The sequence below is a fragment of the Mastigoproctus giganteus genome, chromosome 8 (assembly GCF_048544385.1).
Source record: "Mastigoproctus giganteus isolate SK-2022 chromosome 8, ASM4854438v1, whole genome shotgun sequence".
Taxonomy (NCBI): Eukaryota; Metazoa; Arthropoda; class Arachnida; order Uropygi; family Thelyphonidae; genus Mastigoproctus; species Mastigoproctus giganteus.
The window spans coordinates 211,223,948-211,247,096 of NC_143582.1; the positions used below are offsets into that span (position 1 = coordinate 211,223,948).

General features: G+C 37.6%; 1 protein-coding gene across 3 annotated transcripts in view; it reads left to right on the top strand.

Moving 5' to 3' along the window:
- LOC150082242 (protein Obscurin-like) overlaps nucleotides 1-23,149 on the top strand; it is an 865,351-nt gene that overhangs the window by 572,928 nt on the left and 269,274 nt on the right. For all 3 annotated transcript variants that reach the window (XM_090379203.1, XM_090379204.1, XM_090379205.1), the window contains 2 exons: nucleotides 6,776-6,901; nucleotides 12,171-12,346. In XM_090379203.1, the coding sequence (XP_090235329.1) occupies nucleotides 6,776-6,901; nucleotides 12,171-12,346 (302 nt within the window). The remainder of the gene's footprint in view (nucleotides 1-6,775; nucleotides 6,902-12,170; nucleotides 12,347-23,149) is intronic.

Here is a 23,149-nt window from a genome sequence, read left to right on the forward strand (position 1 = left end):
GGATAAAACACCATCTATAACACCGCTTTTCCTCATTCTCCATTCTACCGGAGAGCAGTCAATTGGGAAGATGTCACCCTTCTTTATCCAGAAAGGATTAGAAGGGCTGGCAGGATCACCAAAATCTGTAAAACGTCTGCGTTCTGGCGATCTCTTAATTGAAGCTTCAAGTACAAAGCAAGCAGAAAGAATCCTGAATGCGACATCCAAAGGGGGAATACCGATCATTGTAACACCCCACAGAACTTTGAACTCTTGACGAGGAGTCATTTCAGAGTGGGATCTTCTTCATGTCTCTGAGGAAGAGATCTGCTCTGAACTAAAAGACTAAGGAGTGACAGCTGTCAAGAGAATATCAATGCGGAAGGATGGGAATCTCTTCCCTACCCGAGTTCTCATCATAACATTTAACACCCCACGGCCTCCAAGTTCGATCAAGGCAGGCTATTTAAACTGCCCAGTGAGGCTTTACATCCCAAACCCACTGAGGTGTTTTAAATGCCAAAAATACGGCCATTCACAAACGGCTTGTCGTGGTAACCCTGCCTGTGCTCGATGTGGTTTGAAAGATCACGAGAGCAAGGAATGTTCAGCTTCTAAACCGATCTGTATAAATTGCCAAGGAGAGCATCCTGCCTACTCCAGAGCATGCCAGCGGTGGAAGGATGAAAAAGAGATCCAAAAACTAAAAACAGAGCTGAATATCTCCTACCCAGAGGCCAGAAGACGCATGCAACCAATAAATAGCGGGAAACCTTCATATGCCCAGAAGGTTTCTGCGAAGTGCACTATCGGTACACAAACAGAGATGACTGTACCACCAAAAGAGTCATTCACTCCGATTGCACGCTATTTATTGAGTTCACAAAAGTCCACCAAAAAAACGCAGTCAGCTGCCACTCCTATATCCATACCTCCGAGTGCTCCACCACTACCAAAACCAAGTGGTAAAGAGCTAACAGATAAAACAGAAACAATGGATGTCGAGCACAAGGAGGTACCATATGAATCAGTCTTGGAACTCTTTGCGGAGGAAGAAATGGACACGGGACAGCGTCCATTCTTCCCCAAAAAAGATAAAGCCAAGACTGATAAAAGTAAGCCCTCAGCACCCCGGAAGCCGCCTGATGGACCCACCAAGCCAAAATAATGGCTAAATTCCTACAATGGAATTGTCTTGGATTCCGGCGAAATACTGACGACATCAAGGCCCTCCTGCAAAAGCACGAGCCAGTTTGCTTTTGCTTGCAGGAGACTTATCTAAAAGCAAATGATGATCCCACCATTTATAACATCACAATCTTTCGTAAGGATAGAATTGCGGATGGTCCTGCTCATAGAGGAGTGGCTATCCTTGTGAGTAATCAGACCCCAGTTCAGCCCTTGCTAATTACAACCAGCATAGAGGCTGTTGCAATTCGCCTTACAGTTTGATTTTTATTAACAGTCTGCTCTATTTATTTGCCACCTGGGACTGACATCTCCCAGGAAGACCTTGATGATCTTGTAACGCAGTTGCCTCCCCCTTTCTTACTTCTCGGGGATTTTAATGGACATAACATCCTGTGGGGTAGTGCTAACATCAATGGAAGGGGACAGGTCATAGAGCGTATGCTCAATGACAATGACCTTTCCATTCTAAATACTGGAACAAACACCTTCTTCCACATGCCTATCCGTACTTTTTCTGCCATTGATCTCTCTATCTGCTCCCCTTCTCTACTCCCTTCACTCACTTGGGAAGTGGAGGAGAATCCATATGGAAGTGATCACTTCCCTGTGATAACCTTGTTACACAGTGGGAGCCCATGTCTTCCTTTTAGGTTACCACGGTGAAAGTTTGATCAGGCTGACTGGAATGCCTTTCAACATCAGGCAAATTTTGACCCCAGTACAGTCAGTCAGGAGCCTATCAATGACGCAGTAACGTACATCACAGAAATCATTGTCCAAGCATCTGCGAATGCTGTTCCAAAAACATCTGCCCGGTTTCCACCATTTCCCAAACCTTGGTGGAATTCACAATGCACAGCAGCAAAAAAGGCTCAAAATAAAGCGTGGGGGATATTCCGTTGATATCCTACCACTGTTAATCTAATAGCCTTCAAGCGTGCACGAGCCAAAGCACGCTACATTCACCGTCAGAGTCAAAAGGAATCATGGATCCGTTTTACTTCATCTATTAACCAGGCTACCAATTCTAAGGTAGTGTGGGATAAAATCCGGAAAATGAAGGGAAAATATACATCCCACCCTTCTTCAATCCTAGATTATAATGGATGCGCTATTGCAGATCCAACTGCAATAGCCAATGCTCTTGGGGAAACATTCTCTAACATCTCCGCAACATCTTCGTATTCCCCAGAGTTCCTGGTCCTGAAACATAAACTGGAAAAACAGGCACTTAATTTTAAGTCTAAGAGCATCTATCCCTACAATGGGTCGTTCACTATTCAGGAGCTGAAAAGAGCCCTCGCCCTTTCCAAAGCAAGTGCTGTTGGACCAGATGGCATCCATTATGAAATGGTTAAACATCTTTCACCAAAATCTATGGATTATCTGCTCTCTCTCTGTATAACAGAATCTTTATTGAAGGGCAGTTTCCGGATTCCTGGCGCAAGGCAATCGTTCTTGCTTTTGCTAAGCCAGGAAAGGATCCAAAAGTCACTCCCAATTATCGTCCTATTGCTCTGACTATCTGTCTGTGTAAAATCCTGGAGAGAATGGTCAATTCTCGTTTAATATGGCACTTAGAATCAAATGACCTTCTCTCCAATATCCAGTGCGGCTTCCGAAGGAACCGGTCCACTTTGGACCATCTTATTAGACTGGAAACATCCATCCGGGATGCTTTCCTAAAACGCGAACACTTGGTGTCGGTGTTCTTTGACAAGGAGAAAGCGTATGACACAACTTGGAGACTTGGCATCTTAAAAGATCTGCATAGCCTGGGTCTTAGGGGACAACTCCCCATTTTTATTAAAAACTTTTAACCAATCGATCTTTCCAAGTCCGTGTGGGATCCTCACTCTCTCGTTCCTTTAGCCAAGAGGAGGGAGTACCACAAGGATCAGTATTAAGTGTCACGCTTTTTGCCATCAAAGGAAATTCCATCACAGAACAACTTTCTCCAACTGTAAACAGTGCCCTCTATGTTGATGACTTTAGCATATCTTGTCAGTCATGCAACATGAGGGTTATTGAAAGACAACTGCAGAAAGCCATTCATCGCCTCAACTCCTGGGCACTTGCAAATGGCTTCAGGTTCTCGCCGGAGAAGACCGTTTGCGTACACTTTTGTTGTAAGTGTAATCTTCATCCTGAACCTGAATTAAGGCTCGGACAAAATGCTATTCCAGTAGCAGAGGATACAAAATTCTTGGGACTCGTATTTGACAAAAAGTTGACCTTTCTGGATCACATCCGTCAACTCCGTACAAAGTGCACAAGAGGGCTGAATATTCTGTGCTCTCTTTCCTCTACATCTTGGGGTGCGGATCGATGCACCCTACTACGCATCTACCGTGCACTTGTACGATCCAGACTAGATTACGGGTCCCTGGTATACAATTCGGCCAGAGACAGTGTACTTCGTTGGCTGGATCCTGTTCATCATCTGGCTCTCCGTACTGCTATTGGAGCATATCGAACATCTCCAGTCCAGAGCTTATACGTCGAAGCAAACGAACCGCCGTTATTGCTTCGACGTAAGCAGTTGTCTCTAAACTACGCTCTAAAACTGAAATCCCTGCCAGACCACCCTACGTGGCTATCCGTTTTTGAGCCACGATGGGAAAATTTGTACAACACCCGTAAGACTGCCAATCGTCCTTTTGGTATTCGTGTCCAAGAGCTACTCAAAGAACTTAATATCAAGGTAGACAAGGTTGCCCAAACATCAAAGCAACCCCTTCCACCCTGGCATGCTCATGTCCCGGCATGTGACTTGTCCCTTAGAAATTGGGGAAAGTCGGACACTCCATCATCTGTCTACCTGCAGCTTTTTTTCAGCACACCGAGCTGAACATTCTGACTTTGCGCCAGTCTACACAGACGGCTCGAAGGCGGAATCATATGTGGGACCTGCTGCTGTCTTTAGAGACAGCACTACATCGGAGCAGATTCCCTCTGAATACAGCATATTTACTGCAGCTGCATGCTATAGAGTTAGCCTTGGATCACATTAGTGAATGCCAATACCAACGGTTCATTTTATATTCTGACTCTCTCAGTGTGTTACAGACTTTAATATCTGTGAGATATAATCCTCATCCGGTTCTGTCTAACATTCAGCAGAAGATTCACGTTCTCCATGAACGTGAATATGATATCCGCTTCTGCTGGATTCCCAGCCACATTGGGATTAGGGGAAATGATTTGGCTGACACCGCAGCCAAATCAACAATTCCCGGTAATAATCGCTGCCTGTCAGTCCCCTATACAGACTACAGGCAAATAATACACGAGAAGATACACTCCCAATGGCAGGATTCATGGAATAGACAGACTGCGAATAAATTATATCATATAAAGCCTGTAATTGAACCATGGCAGTCTAGTCTGCGCAGGAATCGTAAGGAGGAAGTTGTTCTTGCCCGGACCCGCATAGGACATAGTCATTTGACACATTCGTTTTTGCTGAGGTCTGATGACCCTCCTATGTGTGTGTCCTGTGGCACAATTTTAACAATCAGACACATTTTAGTTGACTCTACCAGTTTTAGAAATGCTCGTTTTACCGCTTTTAACCATCTGACTGAGCCATATACACCAGTCAGATTTTATCCGACAATGACCATGTGTCTGCTATTTTTAATTTCCTAAAATCAGTAAACCTTTTTACTCATATTTAAAAAATCTTATTTTTTAATATTTACTATTGTTACTTGTTTACTGATATTTGTCTTTTACAGTTTATACGTGTTTTATAACCTGACGTAGTGACCTAATTCAGTAGGTCACTGAAAGTTTTTACTTTTTATGACAAGGTTTTGGCGCATTATAGCCATAGTTGCTGATGCGCCAATAAAACTCAATCAAACAAACAAACAAACCTTATCCCTGCTAGAAAAATTCCTATATATCATCGACAATACACCATGAGCTACTCTTGCAGCCCGTCTGCACTGCTCAGAAAACTTCATATCTGCCTGCACAACCACCCCCAGGTCCCTTTCATTCTCTACCACTGTCAGTGTAGTACCACAGAGTTGATACGTTGCTCTGGGGTTGCTGTTTCCCATATGTAGTACTTTACATTTGTCAATGTTAAACTTCATTTGCCACCTCTCAGCCCATCTGCTCAACCTTTCCAGATCCTGTTGTAGTAGCATAGTGTCAGTAGTGTCCTTGACAACCCTGCCAACCTTCCTGCCAACCTTCGTATCGTCTGCAAACTTGGACATTAAGCTTGTTATACCATCATCAATATCATTTATAAATACAGAAAACAATAATGGACCCAATACCGAACCCTGAGGGACTCCACTAATAACATTAGTCCACATTGAGCAGTGTCCATTGATTACCACTCTCTGTCTTCTCCTCCTCAACCACCCCTTTATCCATAGCAGCAATTTGCCTCCAATGTCACACTGCTCCAATTTGTGTAGCAGTCTTCCATGTGCAACAGTATCAAAAGCCTTTCTAAGATCCAAGTATATAATATCAAAGTTATTCCCTGCATCCAGTTCTTTTGTGACTGCATCATAGTATCCAATCAAGTTGGTCAGGCAAGACTTCCCCTTAACAAAACCATGCTGTGTCTGAGCTATAACTGAAGTCTTGTCTAGATGATCCTGCAGTGCTTCTTTAACCAGTGCCTCCATTAATTTTCCGGGAACAGAAGTTAAACTAACAGGTCTATAATTACTTGTGTTGCCCTTTGATCCTCCTTTGTGAATTGGGGTCACATTTGCACATCTCCAGTCCATGGGTACTTCCCCTGAGTCCAAGGAAGCTCTCATAATTATGGCTAAGAGTTTGCTTACTTCCTTTGCTGCCTCCTTTAATATAACTGGATATATCCCATCCACCCCAGGTGCCTTTCTTGTATTTATCTTCAACAATTTCTCCTCCACTTTACTCTCAGTTATTACAAGATTTTCTAGCTTACTGCCAGAGTTGAATACACCTCTGGCATTCTCCTCGCTGAATAACTCCTCGTGTGAATGTTGATGCAAAATATTCATTTAGTTTGTTAGTTACCTGAGCAGCAGTTGACCCATCGATATCAAGTGGACCAATCTGATTCATCCCCTTCCTTCTAGAGTTTACATAAGTAAAGAACTCTGCTGTTTTTCTTTGCATCCCTTGCCAAAGATTTCTCGTAATCTGCCTTCGCCTGCCTAACCTCCTTTGTAACTTGGTTCAGATCAATTTGTATCTATCATAGGCTTCTGTGTCACGTGTTAATTTGTATGTATCCCATGCATTTTTCTTCTCTGCCATGTCTCATTAGTTCATTTGACATCCGCTTAGGCCTAAACCTTGAACAATATTTCTTAGTTAAATATAGCATTGCCTCATTGCCCCTGCATATCCACTTAGACTCCCTCTGGTTGTTTATGAAACAAGCTTGAAATAATATTACAAGTCCCTCTGCAGTTTTTTTTACAGAATTACAAGATTTGTAAATACCTGCTATATCTACTAAATGTAATGTTATCTGCTTGAAAGGGTGTTATATTTACTGCCATGTATATTTTTGCATTATTAATATTTTTTACATTTTATTATAGACAATATTAATGCATCTGTTTCTCTTTATTCTTAGTGACAAAGCACTAAAGGCAGAGGCTCCAGTATTTCTTAAGAAAATTGGTGACTCTGAAGTACCAGATGGGATGACAGCCAAATTTACTGCATGCATTACTGGCAACCCCACTCCTGATATTACATGGTATTATAATCTCTCTCTCTCTCCCTCTAATTTTTTTTTATCATTATTCATTCTGTTAAATAAGAAAACTTAGTTATATTAATGAATAGTAGTTAGTCAAATAATTTTATGTGTACAGACAGTCCTCGCTTTACGAGTTTTCGCTTTACAAGTTCCTGGGTTTATGAGTTTTTTTTCCAAAGTATCAAGTATCAACAAGAAATTATGAACATTAATTACAAAAAATGAATGTTAATCATTCATAAATATCACATTCCAAACCAGTTGCATAGCTATACAATACAGTGTACCCCGCTTTACGATATTAATCAGTTCCAGAGACACCATTGTAATGTGAACCCAATAACACATTGTTTTTTGGTAATTCATTTCAAGATCTCAGAAGTTGAAATTTTCGCTGTATAACTAAGCTATTTATCTCTCTAAAATGTCATTTTAAGGTCACGAGCATAACCTTAAGGCCATATAAAAGGTTGTGAGCGTGGTTTGTAAATTGTATTAGTTACCAATTCAAATCATTAAAATGCATCATCGTTATCATATGTTCCGTTGTAAGAATCAATTTGTGATATTTTTCTAAAGAAAATTTGTGGAGATCACAACCATAAAAACAATTTGCACTTTCCGGTTTATTGGGCTTTTCTGTTACTGCAAGCAATTATAAATGGGTAGTAAACACGATCTTCTTGTATTTGCGAAAATACCAATAGGTGGAATTGTGTGGTTTTTTAAAGTTATTATGGTGAAACTGTTTCCTCTTTACTGAAATCTTCAATCATAAAAAACATAAATAAATTTGCAGAATCTTCTCTTCGTTCCTTTTTTTTAAGCTTCATAAACTTGTTACTCCACACGAATCATGTTAGTTGCAATTTGTGTGCCCCGTTAAAAAATGCTTATCCATGCAATCATGAAATTTATAATTAAAAAAGATTATCTTGGAAACAAATGCCTCTTGAAACATTTCTGAAGAAGACAACTCCTTGTGCAACAAACCAACGAGTGCTGAGCCAATAATGAGTGATCAAAGTCGTAAATAATTTCTCTATTATTATAATTTGCTTAATTTTACAGGCTACATTTTCATTTCTTTCGATAAATCAATCATCATTTAAACATAAGCTAATTAGCTAACTAATTTCATTGTTGAGAACGTAACACTTATTTTTAACCTTATGTCTATGGGATATAAATTCCTGATTTACGAGTTTTAGCTTTACGAGCGTGCACTAGGAACAAATTAACTCGTAAAGTCGAGAACTACCTGTATATACGGTGCCTAGAGAAAAAAATGGAAAATCAGCACTGTATACCAGAAATTGGTCTGGTCCCACTTGCAGCACATGCTTTGCTATATCACCTTTGCTGTATCACTTGCAGCACATGCTATGTGCTTCAAGTGATATAGCAAAGAGTACTCTTAAAATGTATGTAAGTGCATGCAGTGGCAAATTTCCATTCATGGTGAACAGCATAGGTAAAGCATGTGATATCAGTGACTTCCATGGGAATCTAATTTGTGGTGTTTGCTCATCTGAGACTGCAGTAATTTATCTAGTATATCAGTAGAGGCAATCTCTAAGATATTCCTCATGTGGAAACAGGAAGGTCAAACATGCACACACCAGCACAGCTGTAGCCAAAAGACAAAGCTCTGGTGACAAGGACCATCAGTGTCTTACACAAATTTCCTTTAGAAATAGACAAGCTATAGCAAATGTTCTGGCCACTTAACTCAATAGAGGTTCTGAAATCGTATTTTGACAAGAACATTGTGTTGAGAACTGCATAACCAGGGAATTTACAGCAGTTTACATATTTGGAAACCTCTCATCTCATAAATAAATAAGAAACATCTCTTATGGGGTTTCTGCACAGAATTTGGATTGCTGATCAATGACAAAAAGTTGGCTGGTCCAATAAATAAAATTTATTATAATTCATGCCACTGTAGGCCTAACCTTTGGAGAAAACTACATGTAAATTTGTATCCAGAATTGATACTTTTGTGGTTCAAGCAGGTGATGGCTCTATAATGATTTGGAGCACCATTTGTTGGGAAAGACAATCTGCTGCAATACCTGTACCTGGTCATGTGACTTCCCAAACACACTTGAATATCTTATATAATAACCACTTCCTATTTCACAGGTGATGAAATCTTTCAGGACAATGATGTTACTATCTCCATTGATACAGCAAATTATTTGAATGGTTTGACATCATGGTAGTGAACTGTAACATATGTCCTAGCCCCTGCAGTCTTCTCGTCTCAATCCCATCTAACACATGTGAAACATGCTGGAAAGAAGAATCAGACAAATGAAAACCTCTCCTACTTCAGTCTCTTATTTGCATGATGTTGTAGCTATGGTTTCGAATCTTCTAGGACAATGTTCAACCTTCTAGTGATTCAGTATCATGCCCTATATAGCATGACTCTGAATCACTAGGAGGTCAAAATTATCAAACTTTTATCAATCAAATACGTTATTTATTAGTAATCTCTCTATTTTTTTTTTTTTTTTTGTCTAGGCACTAATATAATTTAATTGACTCTGTGTATATATATATATATATATATATATATATATACAAAGGGTACCAGGAAAGTTTTGCAATATGATGCAACAATGAATCACAGGAAGCTGCTTGTTGCTGCCTGTTGAGACATGTTCATACGTGCATAGTAGCCGCCACGCCAAGTCAATGGGCTCAGTTATTCATTAGTAGTGAGAGTGTAAAGTGCTTGCGATGGCATCGTGGTCACGAAATGAGATAAGGACAGTTTTGCGGTATAATTTCGTGCGTGGTTTAACCATAGACCAGTGCTTAGAAGAAATGACTCTTGCACTAGATGATGATTGTCCACATCGTACAACGATATTCAGGTGGTATAGAGAATTCCAAAGGGGAAATTTCACTCTGGAGGATTCTGAGAGGCCGGGAAGGCCACGAACGTCAGTTACGGAGGAAAACGTTACTGCTGTGAGGAAAATGCTTGACGAAAACTGCTCATCGTGGACTGATGTTATTAGTGGAGTCCCTCAGGGCTCAGTGTTGGGTCCATTATTGTTTTCTGTATTTATAAATGATATTGATGATGGTATATCGGGCTTAATGTCCAAGTTTGCAGACGATACAAAGGTTGGCAGGGTTGTCAAGGACACTACGGACACTATGCTGCTGCAACAGGATCTGGAAAGGTTGAGCAGATGGGCTGAGAGGTGGCAAATGAAGTTTAACATTGACAAATGTAAAGTACTACACATGGGAAACAGCAACCCCAGAGCAACGTATCAACTCTGTGGTACAACACTGACAGTGGTAGAGAATGAAAGGGACTTGGGGGTGGTTGTGCAGGCAGATATGAAGTTCTCTGAGCAGTGCAGACGGGCTGCAAGAGTAGCTCATGGAGTATTGTCAATGATATACAGGAATTTTTCCAGCAGGGATAAGGAGGTGATTATTCCATTGTATAAGGCGATGGTCAGGCCACACCTAGAGTACTGTATACAGGTCTGGAGGCCTCATTTCAAGAAGGATGTAGAGCTGCTGGAACGAGTACAGAGAAGGGCAACAAGATTAGTGAATGGAACAAAGGGGTGCTCTTACGAAGAAAGGCTTAAGTTTTGCAAATTACAGTGTCTGGAGACTAGGCACCAGCGAGGTGATCTGATAGAGGTGTATAAAGCCTTGAATGGTTTAAGCATGCTCAATGCTGATGGGATTCTTCCTCTAGCTCAGAAAAATCACCTGAGAGGGCATAAATTCAAATTGAGGAAAGACAGATGTAGGATAGACGTGCGGAAATTTGCCTTTAGCCAGCGCGTGGTTGGTTGGTGGAACAGACTTCCATCCCTTGTGGTGGAGGTTGATAGCCTAAATAAGTTTAAGGCTCAGCTGGACAGGTATTTTGAACGAACAGAGGGATGAAGTGGAAGTGGTTTTTTTTTTTTTTTTGGCTGATGCTGCATAAGCTTGCTTTCTTGCATCAAATGCCTCTACTAATGCTAATGCTAATGCTAAAAAACAGACGAGTGACCTACCAACAGATAGAGGATACTTTGGGCCTAAATGCACCAGCAATTTGTTCGATTCTGCAAGATCATTTGCACGTGAAGAAACTTTGTTCTCTCTGGGTGCCGCATCAACTGACTGAAGAGCAGATGACACGATGTGTGACTTGGTGCCCCAGATGTTAAAAAAGTTTGATAAGGGACAATCTCGGTATGTGAACAACATTGTGACAGGTGACGAGACTTGGCTGTACTATTACGATTTGCCTACCAAGGCTCAAAACAAAGTTTGGGTCTTTGATGATGACGACACACCCGTAATTGTCAGAAAATCCCGATCTGTAAAGAAGAAAATGATAGCTGTATTTTTAAAATCGAGTGGAATTGTGGAACGTGTCGTTTTGGACACGCAGAAGACAGTCACAGCTAAGTGGTATACTGAACAATACCTGCCTAAAGTCATTGGATCTATGAAGAACCTGCGGCCAAAGCCAAGAATGGACACCTGGTACCTCCATCACGATAATGCTGCAGCTCACCACGCCAAAGCCTGCACCGAATATTTGACCACGACAGGACTGAAACTTCTCGAGCACCCTCCCTACAGTCCAGACCTTGCTCCCTGCGACTTTGCACTGTTCCCGCATGTGAAAATGAAGCTAAAAGGGAGGCGGTTTTCCAGTGATGAGGACCTTCTACGGGCTTGGGACAACGAGTGTGCTTTACTCCCTAGTGAAACTTGGCAGAACTGGTTTAAAGATTGGTTTCGGAGGATGGAGAGGTGTATTGAATGTAGAGGAAATTACTTTGAAAAAATTAAATAAACAAAGCTGTATTGCAAAACTTTCCTAGTACCCTTTGTATATATATGTACACATAGGATATTTTATAACACGTGTGCCATACTTTCAGAATTGATTCAGGATCTGAAAACAATGAAAAATACATTTGTATAATCATGTGTCCAATTTTACTGAGTTACAGAGCTATATCTGTTTTTATCTGAATAAATGGCTACCAAGTTTTCAATGATAAAAAAATAATAAGTAAACAGACACATACCTAGTAAAATGTTTATTCATACTAAGTAGATATTTCCTTATTATTTTTTTTTTATTATTTGTACTATTTTTATACTATTGAAAACTATTGATGGACAGGAAAACCAAAGTTTTGGTTTTCCTATCCATCATGCACTTTTCTCCTAAATAAGTTCAGTTTCAGTTAATTCTTGTTTTTTTTTCTTTCAGGTTAAAAGATGGAAAACCATTGGAACTATCAGCTAGGCATAGGACAGAATTAGAACCAACTGGACTTTTGCGTCTCACTATCCGTGATATTGAGCCATCTGATTTTGGAAAATATAGTGTCAACATTTCCAATTCTCATGGTAGTGATACTTGTAATGCACATCTATATCCCGAGAGTAAGGAATTATTATCTCTGTCTTCTTCCACTTTTATCGTCATGGGTTCATGTGTAATAATAGCAATATTGATATTACTGTCTGCTATGACCCCACCAACTATATGTGAACCTGATAAAAATTTAGAGGGAATTGAACAATACATATATCGCTGTTGCACAGCACCCAAGTGTAACCTATAAATAGATTTTAAGCTAATAACAAAACTCTAGGGGAAACAGTTATTTAAAATCTTTTGCCACTTGTGGTCAAAAATCAGTAGTATAACTTCAGCTTCATGAAGTTGTACCTGATTTGAAATATTTTCTTTAGTAAGATTATTTAAATAATAATACAAAATTTTACTTTCTGTTTAATGGTTTTGTCAAAGCAATATCATTCAGTCACAATATTGCTATTTCCTAGTTTGTCATGCAGTTATCCAGTACAATAATTATAATGCAACTACTATGCAGTTTATTGGAGTTATACATTTTTCAGTGTTGAGAGCTACAGAACCCCAATAAGCCAGAGCCAATTTTATGGTTTTTAATTGATTGTCTAAAAAAAAAAAAATTTTCAACATGTGAATGCTCTTAGACACATTCACTTTGTTATGTTTGATGTGCTGATCTCTCTCTCTCTCACTCTCTCTCAAATGTAGAAGAAGAAAAACAGATAATACAGTCCTAAATTAGCACTATATTCAATTCATTATTTTCAACTTGCTGTTAAGAGTTTTCAGTGGTCCTAATTTTGCAATTGTAAGTAACAAAGTGTGCAAAGAATCTGGTGGTTGTAAATATTAATTTTGTCAGTATTAATTATAAGTAAATAGTAAAGGCCGCTCTCTAATCAAGATTCCCCAAAACTTTATGAATTGATAAATGTATGAGTGAATGAATTGAGTCTTTGTTTTTTTTTTTCAAAACTACAAAAGAACAAAGTTTTATAAAAATGTTTATAAAAAGTTTGAAAGCAGTGAGACTAGAATACATTTATGGATACTTGCAGTAAAAATATAAATTAAACATGTAATCAACATTAATACTATAACTAAAAAAAGAACAATAGATTTTAATAATAATAAGGACAATAAGGCAGACATACCTTATAAGAGATATCATGTGGTTTATGGTGGAAAAATGTTGAAATACAATAGAACTAAATGTTGCAAAGCTACAGAGGAGAGGACATTAGTAATTACATTAATGGGAGTCATTAATGTAATTATTAAGTCAATAGACAAGAAAGTATCTCAGACAACAATGTACAAAGAACTATGGTGACTATGAACACCAATAATAGACAACTGTTAAAACATTAACATGACCTCCTGGAAGCCGAATGGCATGTACAGTGGCACTGCAATTATGGAAAATCCAAAGAAGAGAATAAAATGAGGGTGTACAATATGAAAAAGGTATTATCATTATAAATGATATGCTGGTAGATAAAAGGAGCAATGATCTTATTCTCAAAAAAGTTAATCCAAGGGTATATATATATATATATATATGGCTTCCATAATTTATATTGGCAGTACAGTTCTGAATAAATCTGAAAAAAAGAATTCAAAGCATCTTTCTAGAAATAAGAATACTTTCTTCTTTGGCTTAAATGTCTGTAGAAAGAAATTTGGCTTAAATGTCTGCAGAAACTATAGTAAAGTCACAGAATGAAGTGATATTTTTCTTCTCAGATGTGTAGAGGGTAGGTTTTACCTACACGAGCATATTTTAAGTCCTTTTTGGTGATACAAAAATGTAGTGAAATGTGTGTTGCCAAGGCATAAAACCATCTGTTTGCATTAACAAATCATCCTAGGAGTAGATAATTAGAGCTTGGTCACCTGTTGGAGTTTTCAGTTATGGTTAAGGTGTAAATGTAGTTTGTCTGTTAACTCTCATTATCCTGTTGCTGTAGGAAGGACAATATATATTAGGGTATATATAATTTAGGAAGGGGTGGACCATCTGTTTGCTGGTGTGCTCATAGATGGTCCACCCCCACCCAAATTCTCTTGGTCGATACATTATCATAAAAATAAAAGAACTGAGATATTCATTGCCAGCAGTGATACATTTTAGCTATATAAGCTCAGCATTGAGGTCAGGATCCCTGCATATACAGAATGCCCTAATTGTGAAAGATGCTAGAATTCTTTTTGTTTCTGATAGTGGTTGAAAGAGAAATGAAGTATCATCCCAATATATATGTTTAACTATAAATAAAATAATGGAAAATGGAAAGTGTTCTGGTGTCTTTTTAATCTGTTATCTAACAATGGAATTGACCCACTTTCCTTAAACTAAATTTTGAAGGAGCTCTTGGTGTGGACATTACTAGATGGAGATGCAAAACGGAGCGGTGGTCCAATTAGTGGCTCCAGAAAACAAAAACAGCCTATATATCTCAACCGTAATTTGGGCTTAAGGGAGAACTGTGGAGTTCTTCATCTTCTAGCTAGGCCATGATGATCTCTGCCGTCAGTTAAGAAAGGAATACTGAGGTTCACATTCTGAAAGTAGACCTTATCCTGATATGTTAAATATGCATGACCAACTGTAACTGGATGAGATCACTAGCATCTCTAGAGAATGAATCTGCTGTTGCCTATGTGTAGTTTGACTAGAACTCAGTTCAGTGGCATTTCAGCTGGAAGTGGCATTTTGTCCCCTCCTCATCCTTCTCTTACAGAAAAAGGACATACTTGCAGGTTACTTCATTTCTCATTCAATCACCTAAAAGAAAAAGAGAAATAATCAAATCTTTGAGCCTCTGAAAAATGAATAATTTTCTATTTATGCTCCTGGATGGCTACATAAAGCCAGAGGAGTTTACAAGATAGAGAATACAAGAACTGCACTCTGTTTAGCAGTCATATGAACTTGAACCATGATGAAATCAAACACACATGTACTGCTGTACATGTACGTGTATTTGACCACTTGGTTATAACAGCCATAAATAAATTTTGTTTATACTCCAAGGCAGCCACGTAGCATCAGAGGAGTTTATAAGATAGAGAATAAAAGAACAGCACCATTTTTAAACACTACAATCAACTCAAACACCTGTAATAGTGTACACTTGTATTTGATCATTCAGTTGTGTATGCCAAAATCCTGACCTGGATGCTAAACTGCTCCAACTAAATTCTGTCTTTGAATGGAATTTGGGGGAAGGGGGTACTCCTAAGAATGTCACAAATGGAACCTTGCTAATTTGTTTGAATTTTCAGGTTGTAACAAAGTGAATATGAACAATAGCATTATGAGAGAGAGAGAGAAAGAGAGAGAGAGAGAGAGAGAGAGAGAGAGAGAGAGAGAGAGAGAGAGAGAGAGAGAGAGAGAGAGAGAGAGATGTTGAACTTCATCATGTTGCTTAGAAATTAAATATGCTCAAATAGATGTCTGATCTTTCCTGCTGTCTCACAAACTGACTAAAGGATACACACAGTTTACACACATGATGTGTTGATACCTCATGGCTTTAGTTATCTCATTATTTATGCTAAGTAACCCAAGTAAACTTACCTTACATTTATGAAAGGACCTCTGCTTCAGTATGAACCTTGATAAAAGGATTTAGTCATTCTACATCAGATTCCATTGCAACTGTACCATCAGTATAAATCCATAAAACAGGGAATTTGCTGGAGTTAGAACCCTGTTAATAAAAAATCCTATTTACAAAAAACACAATAGGATTTTGCAAACCTGTTGATCTAATGCAGGATCCAGATATTTTTTCTCTGAGTTAAAATAAATACAAATAAATTGAGTTTTTGTTTCCAAAATGAGCAAACTTCTTAATCAAAAAATAGCAGCTTATCACTGCATATAATCTGGCCTTGGATTAGTCTTTAATCCATTGGCAGTCACAGGAAATTATATGTGATATATTTCCAACTTAGTACCACATTTATTTTCCAGTGGGGCAAAAATAACTTAGTTGATTTCAAGGTGCCTCCGTAGCCAGGTGGGAAGGAGCAGCAGTGCGTAGCACACGCTTCTTGATTAGACCGGGGTTCGAGCCCGTCACCACCAAATACGGAGGATGCGGAAAGGTCAGGGAATGACCACTGCATATCCCCGGAGCAATATGGCCTTAGTTGCTAATGCTCCTAAAAAAAACCAAAACCAAAACCAAAAAAACCAAAGTTGATTTCAGTCTTTCTAAAACTCAGTCCTGTTTGCTCCTATTCCTCTGCTCCTATCTTCAGTGACACTCTGATTTCAAGGCAAGATCATATATCTGTATTGAGATTACCCTGACTTCTAATCTCTCTTGGCATAAGCACATTACAAATATTGCTTCCTATACATCTAAAAAATGGGTTTTTTCTTTCGCTCTCAGCATTACTTTTCTTCCAAACAGCTGTTCACTCTGTACAAATTGCAAATTTGCCCTACCATGGAATATTCCCACAGCTGGGGGAACAATACCATCATTCCACTGCTGTGCACACTATTTAGTCTCCAGGAGCAGTTGACTAATCCAAGAAGTAGTCTCTAGGAGCAAATAACAAATCCAAAAGGCAAATTTATTAAGAAATTTATGGGAAAATTATTTGGGACATTGCCATTATTTGTTTAATTTTGTCATAGTGCTACTTTCCTATTTCATGTCAATTCTGAAGAGAAGGTGAAGGGAGATACAGGGAAACATGGTTGTGTAAGTTGATAAGCAAAAAGTTAAAACTAAAAATTCATGTTTGGAGCTGGTATCAATTGCCAGTGAGCTGTCTGAAAGCTGATGAGACACTAACTCTGACAGAATGGAGAAGATTATATCTGATCGATTGTGTATTGGGATTAGTTCAGTAAGAATGGCCTTATTCTTGAAAGTGTAAACCTGAAAAGATCTGTATAGATTTTATGGCAGATACATACTTGCCAACTTTTCCAGTTTTTTTTTGGAAGATTTTTGGAAATTGCATGTTTTTTTATAAAGTTTACTTTTCTTCCAGATTTCAGTCAGTCAAGTTATTGCTAAATATTTCACTTATGTACCTACCACTACCAAATTTCTTGTTGTAGGCTCTTCTTGATCTTTCTTTTTGAGAATTTTTGCTTCATTACATACTCAAGTCATAATGCATCAGTTTCACTGGTAATCTAGTTCATATGGGTTTTTTGTGTGTCTGTAGTAGTGTATATTTATGAGCTGATTTGTATGTTGTGTGGACTGAAAAATCCAGAATATCATGGGGGGGGTTACTCCTTCCTGTTGAGATTGGCTAACTACAGTTCTGATTGAAGAGGTCTATAACAATTCCCCTAGTCTTCAATGGGATTTAAATCTGTGCTAAATATCAGCAGAGCCACAGCCACCTTTGGCTCTGGTCATATTTAGCACAGAGAATAGCATACCTATGCTACACGAATGCCAAGTGATAAGAAAAGCAGGAAGTTTCCAAGAAAAAAAGTAGAAATTTTTAAGAATGAAACAAAATGAAATTCAATTCGTCCCCATCATAAAAATAGGTATGTATAACATACCTGTTTTAATAAGCACATAATGCCTCTATGTTAGATTTATTTTATCTTTTAATTTCATTGTGTTTTTTGTAAATAGTATTAATTGATTGTTTTGTCCTTTTATATACAGTATATACACTCAGCCCCCATGAAAAGAGGTCCTTAAATGCAATATTCAATAGCCAATACTATTTAATGGAAGAAAATGGGGAAAACTAATAAAATGAACACTTTTAGAACATATGAATGAAGATAATAAGTTTAAAATGCAGTTGATTACATTTTACTGTGACACATAATCTTCCCATTGCATTGTCTTATGTAAATTAATTTATCTATTACTGTTAGTTTAGAAGAAACATTCCAAATTACAATTCTGGTGTATTCCAACTGGAAGATGGATCTGGACTTCATTTTTTTTAGATTCCCATTTATAAAAGTTAGATGGTATGCAGCAGATAACTTACACGGAACTGTGGTAAAGTCCAGCTTGAAGTGGAACTCCACTTCCCAGGTGTGGCAGACTTATTTGTATTTTCTTTTTCTTGGTAATGGAATAGATGCCAGCATGTCTACACAATAGGTTTGACCGCATTAGAAAATCAGATTATAGATTGGGGCTCTGGCCCTGTTAGGAATTGGTGAGTGAAACCTGGTCATCTGTTTGAGTTTATGGATACATGAAAAAGAAAATATCTGTGTATGTTAGTAACATAGAGGCCTTTAATATAAGAAATTAATATATAGTGGAGTGTTGGAAGAAGTGGAAAACAGCAACATTCACCGGTGTACTAGAAGCACTGGATTATCTATACTGTAGCACTTATATCAATAAAAGTGCTGGGAGTCCCAGAAGACAGATATAAACTGAAGAAGCTCACCATTCAGGACATGCAGAGGGCCCTAATGACAAAAAGTACCTGACTGTCCCTTCTTTTATTTTGGGTAGGTGGATGAAAAAGAAATGAGACACTCCCAGTGTCTTTTTGGTGATTGGAGCAATAGAGAGTGTCTAGCTGCCACCTGAAGTGACAGCTCAGCCTGAGGTGGTTTCTACTCACAACTACACGTGGGAAACAGCAGATTCATTCTTCAGAGATGTTAGTGGTCCCATCCAGTTATCAGTTAGTCATACATATTTAACATATCAGGATAAGGTTTACTTTCAGAATGTGAACCTCAGCGTTCCTTTCTTAACTGGTGGCAGATCTCACTTAAGCCCAAATTATGGTTGAGGTGTGTAGGCTGTTTCTGTTGTCTGGAGCCACTAATTGGACTACCTCTGTTTTTCATCTCCATCTCAATAATGTCCACACCAAGAACTCCTTCAAATTTTAGTTTAAGGAAAATGGGTCACTTCCATTGTTAGGTAACAAATTAAGAGGACACTAGAACACTTTCTAATTTCCACCATTTAACACTTTATTTTTAGAAAAAAATATATATTGGGATGATCTTCATTTCTTATTCAGCCACCTTGCCCAGAACTAAAAAAGGATCATCAGGTCTTTCACTTGAGGTCCTCTGTATGTACAAGAACTCTAGCCTCTCTGCTTAACTGGTCCAGCTCAAATCTGTCTTGTGTGAATAGCAGCTGTTCATCACTTTTATCAATAAAATACTCACCAGTAAAGTTCACTGCTTTCATTGACAGAATAGCATCAATCAAAACCAAGAGAGATTAAATTCATACTTCTCAGTTCATCAACCTAAGACAAGCATGCCAAAGGTATTATGCTGTAAGTTGATTTAATGTATTTATCCCAGTAAGGTATTATTATGCCTGTCATGCAGACACTGAAAACACAGGTTTGCCTGCATTTTCAATTTAATTTTAAAGTGAGAACCTTGTTAAATGCATTTTAAAAATCTTAAAGTTGTGTATTTTTTTTTTTTTTTTTTTTTGATTTGGTAGTTGTTGGCGCATCGGCTTCTGTGGCCATATTGCACCTCCCAAGGTTTTTGCAGTACTTTGATCCAAGCCCGAGGCGGGAATCGAACCCGCGACCTTTGGGTTGCCGGGCAGGTACTTTTACCCACTCGGCTAGCCCGGTCGGCCATTAAAGTTGTGTATACTCATTTTTATAGAACTGTAAGTTAGTAACTGACTAGAAATTTAATTAACTGTAACATTTTTCATTCACTTTAAAATTCAAAAGCTTTGTGTGATATCATTTGAAATTCATTTTAGAATAACTGGAAATAGTTTCTGTTATATTTACGATCATTTGAAATTTAAAATTTATTACTGGTATTCAAGAATGCATTTGATTGAATTTGGCATATGATATCCTACCTTTGGGTAAGTTTGGCATGCCATTGTTGAAATGATTCCATTCCCTATTCTTGTTTTTTATTTACCAGCTGTTGCTGTTTTAGGGTTTATGAAGTAATGGCTACTTTTGTCATACAATATCAGTTCATATGGTATGCTAGGTCATGTAAACCATATTTTGCAATATTTTGCATTATATCTGTACAAAAGTGTGCTCCCTGGCTAATTTGCATGTTGTGCAGGCAAAATGAAAACATGCTAGAATAACTTTAAAGCATGTGTCAGGGTAGTAAATTATATAAGTACACGTAGTCATAACTGTGTATACAGTAATGTCAAGAGTGTTATTATTAAAATGAATGAGTTTGAAATCCTTGTTAGGACAAGTAATGCTTACATAATAGGGCTAAAACATGGTGAAATCTAGAAATAGGAGATGAGATTCACTATGGTATGTACAATGTATTTATGAATGACAGGAAAGTTAGAAGGAGTGGTAGAGTTGTGTGTCTTATCAAAAGCAGCCTGAGCATGACAAAAGTTTTCCCTAATTCTGAAGTTATGCATGCTAGTATAGAATCTGGTATGAGTAAGTTGAAAGCAAAAGTATATTGAGATTGGGAGTGATCTACATACAAGAAGCTTGCAAAGATTATAGTGTGAGACTTTACATGTAAATGGAATAAGCAAGCAAGTGTGAATATCTTATTATGGGTGATTTTAGTTTACACCTAATGGAGCAAGTGAGAGGGAAACTAACCATGAGAAGAAAAAATTTTAAATCAACTCGATGATTATTATTTGTATTTGTATGTGAGGGAATGAGAAGAATTCCAAGATGGATGAATACAGAACTGGCCAGTAAATAAAGCAGAAAAAGGTGGCATGGGACAATTACAGTGCAATGAAAGTACTGAAGCCTATAACAGCTACAAGTTGATCTGGCACCTCCATAGCCAGATGGGCAGGAGCAGCAGTGCGTAGCACACGCTTCTTGATTAGACTGGGATTCGAGCCCGTAACCACCAAATACGGAGGATGCGGAAAGGTCAGGGAATGACCACCGCATATTCCCGGAGCAATATGGCCTTATTTGCTAATGCTCCTAAACACCAAATAACACACAAACAAACAAACAGCAGTCCTTTCTACAGACATTTACTAAAAAGATAAGAATGCCAAAATCATTTTTACATCAGATATGTTCAGAACCATACCATCGGCCATTCACATTAATCTACTCCTGGATTAACTATTTTAAGAAAAAATTATGAGCTTCCTCCACCTTGTATACTAACTGATTTGCATGTTGTGCAGGCAATAAATTGTTTAATCAGTTTCCTTACTTTTTTTTCTGTCTTTAATTCTTAATGGAATGACATTTTTGAAAGAACAATTAGTCAGCATAATTTTTAGTGTATCTGTAATTGTATGTGATTCCAAAATTTCTTTTGATTTCACAGCACAGTGTTATGTGAGTGGATTGTATTACCTGTATACTTGTTCTCTTCTCTTGCACACTTTTGAAACAGTAATGTTTAAGTCTGCTGTTTGACACCAGCTTTAACTTTACTGTGCAGATTTCAGTGGTTGCTTACTTAAATAATTTGATTTCTCTTTTCAGCGAAAATTCAAATCTATACCACAGTAATATAGTGAAACTATATTTTCCATTTTGACTCCTTAGGGGTCAAAATGGAAAATTTTATCAAATATAAGAATGCCTGACAGTAAAATGAGTAATTTTTAATGATGAAGTATGTCCATGACATTACTAAATGCATATGTTGAACTGAAATGGTGTTTGGGTGCACTCAGTCCATTCTGAGTTCTGTTCCTTCTCAATCATTTTAAATAATTTAGGATTTTCTGACAAATTTCAATTAATATTAAAATTTCTTACCTCTGGAGAACTGCAAAATGACAATAATCTAAAATATAAATATTTTGTCTATTGTCTATGAACTTGTCATGTTCTGAATTCATTTTCCCTCCTAACATTCATTAATAGTTGGGGAAGGCACAGCAATTTTCCAAACTTATAATTATAATTTATTGAATATATTTTTTTGTTAAATATATTGGTGTATACCAAAACATTCATGATGTCTATAGTAATAACAGAAATTACGGCAAATTATATATTTATAAATAATTTTGCATTAAATCAATATAAAAACATTGTATTATATTGATATCTGTCATAAAATATATAAACTAAAATATCAATGTATGACAATATAAGCATTTTAAAAACACTGTTTATAGAGAAAATATAAATCACTCATACATACACAAAATACCGTAAGGCTAGATAAAATAATATTTTATATTTTGAGAGAATAATATGTAAATAAGAAAGTAATGTGTTAAGACTGTTGCCATTGTATACCCAATTAAACTTTATATCTATAGATAACATAAGGATAAGTATAAGCTAATATAAGAACAGCTAGGTTATAAATATATTACATTAGTACATTGTTCCTTCACTCTGTTTGTTCCTTCACTCTGTTGGTAAGTGAGGGAAGGGAATACATGCATATCCATATACATACGTGCACAAAAGTTTAACTTTCACAATAAAGTTCAGTGAATGTCACAAAAAATTGATGTTATTCATTAATAAATGTTTACATTGTTAATATTCTTCAATATGATCTCCTTCTACAGCTCTACACTTGTTTCATCATGCCTGCCATCAATCAAAATAGCTTTGTGAATGCTTTTAGGCAGTTCATTGTGCTTGATTTGATTTCTTTGTTTATATGTGTATGTGATTCCAAAATTCATTTCTTTCCATTTCAACTCACATCACCTTCCTTTCATGTCCTGTTTCAATTCTGAAAATAGCCAAGAGTCACATGGCATTAAAAAAGGAGATAAAGCAGGTGCAGCAAAGCAGGAATGTTAATTAATGGAGGAAAATTAATGGAGGCACTGGTGAAAGAAGCACTGCAGGATCATCTAGACAAGACTTCAGTTATAGCTAGGACACAGCATGGTTTTGTTAAGGGGAAGTCTTGCCTGACCAATTTGATTGGATACTATGATGCAGTCACA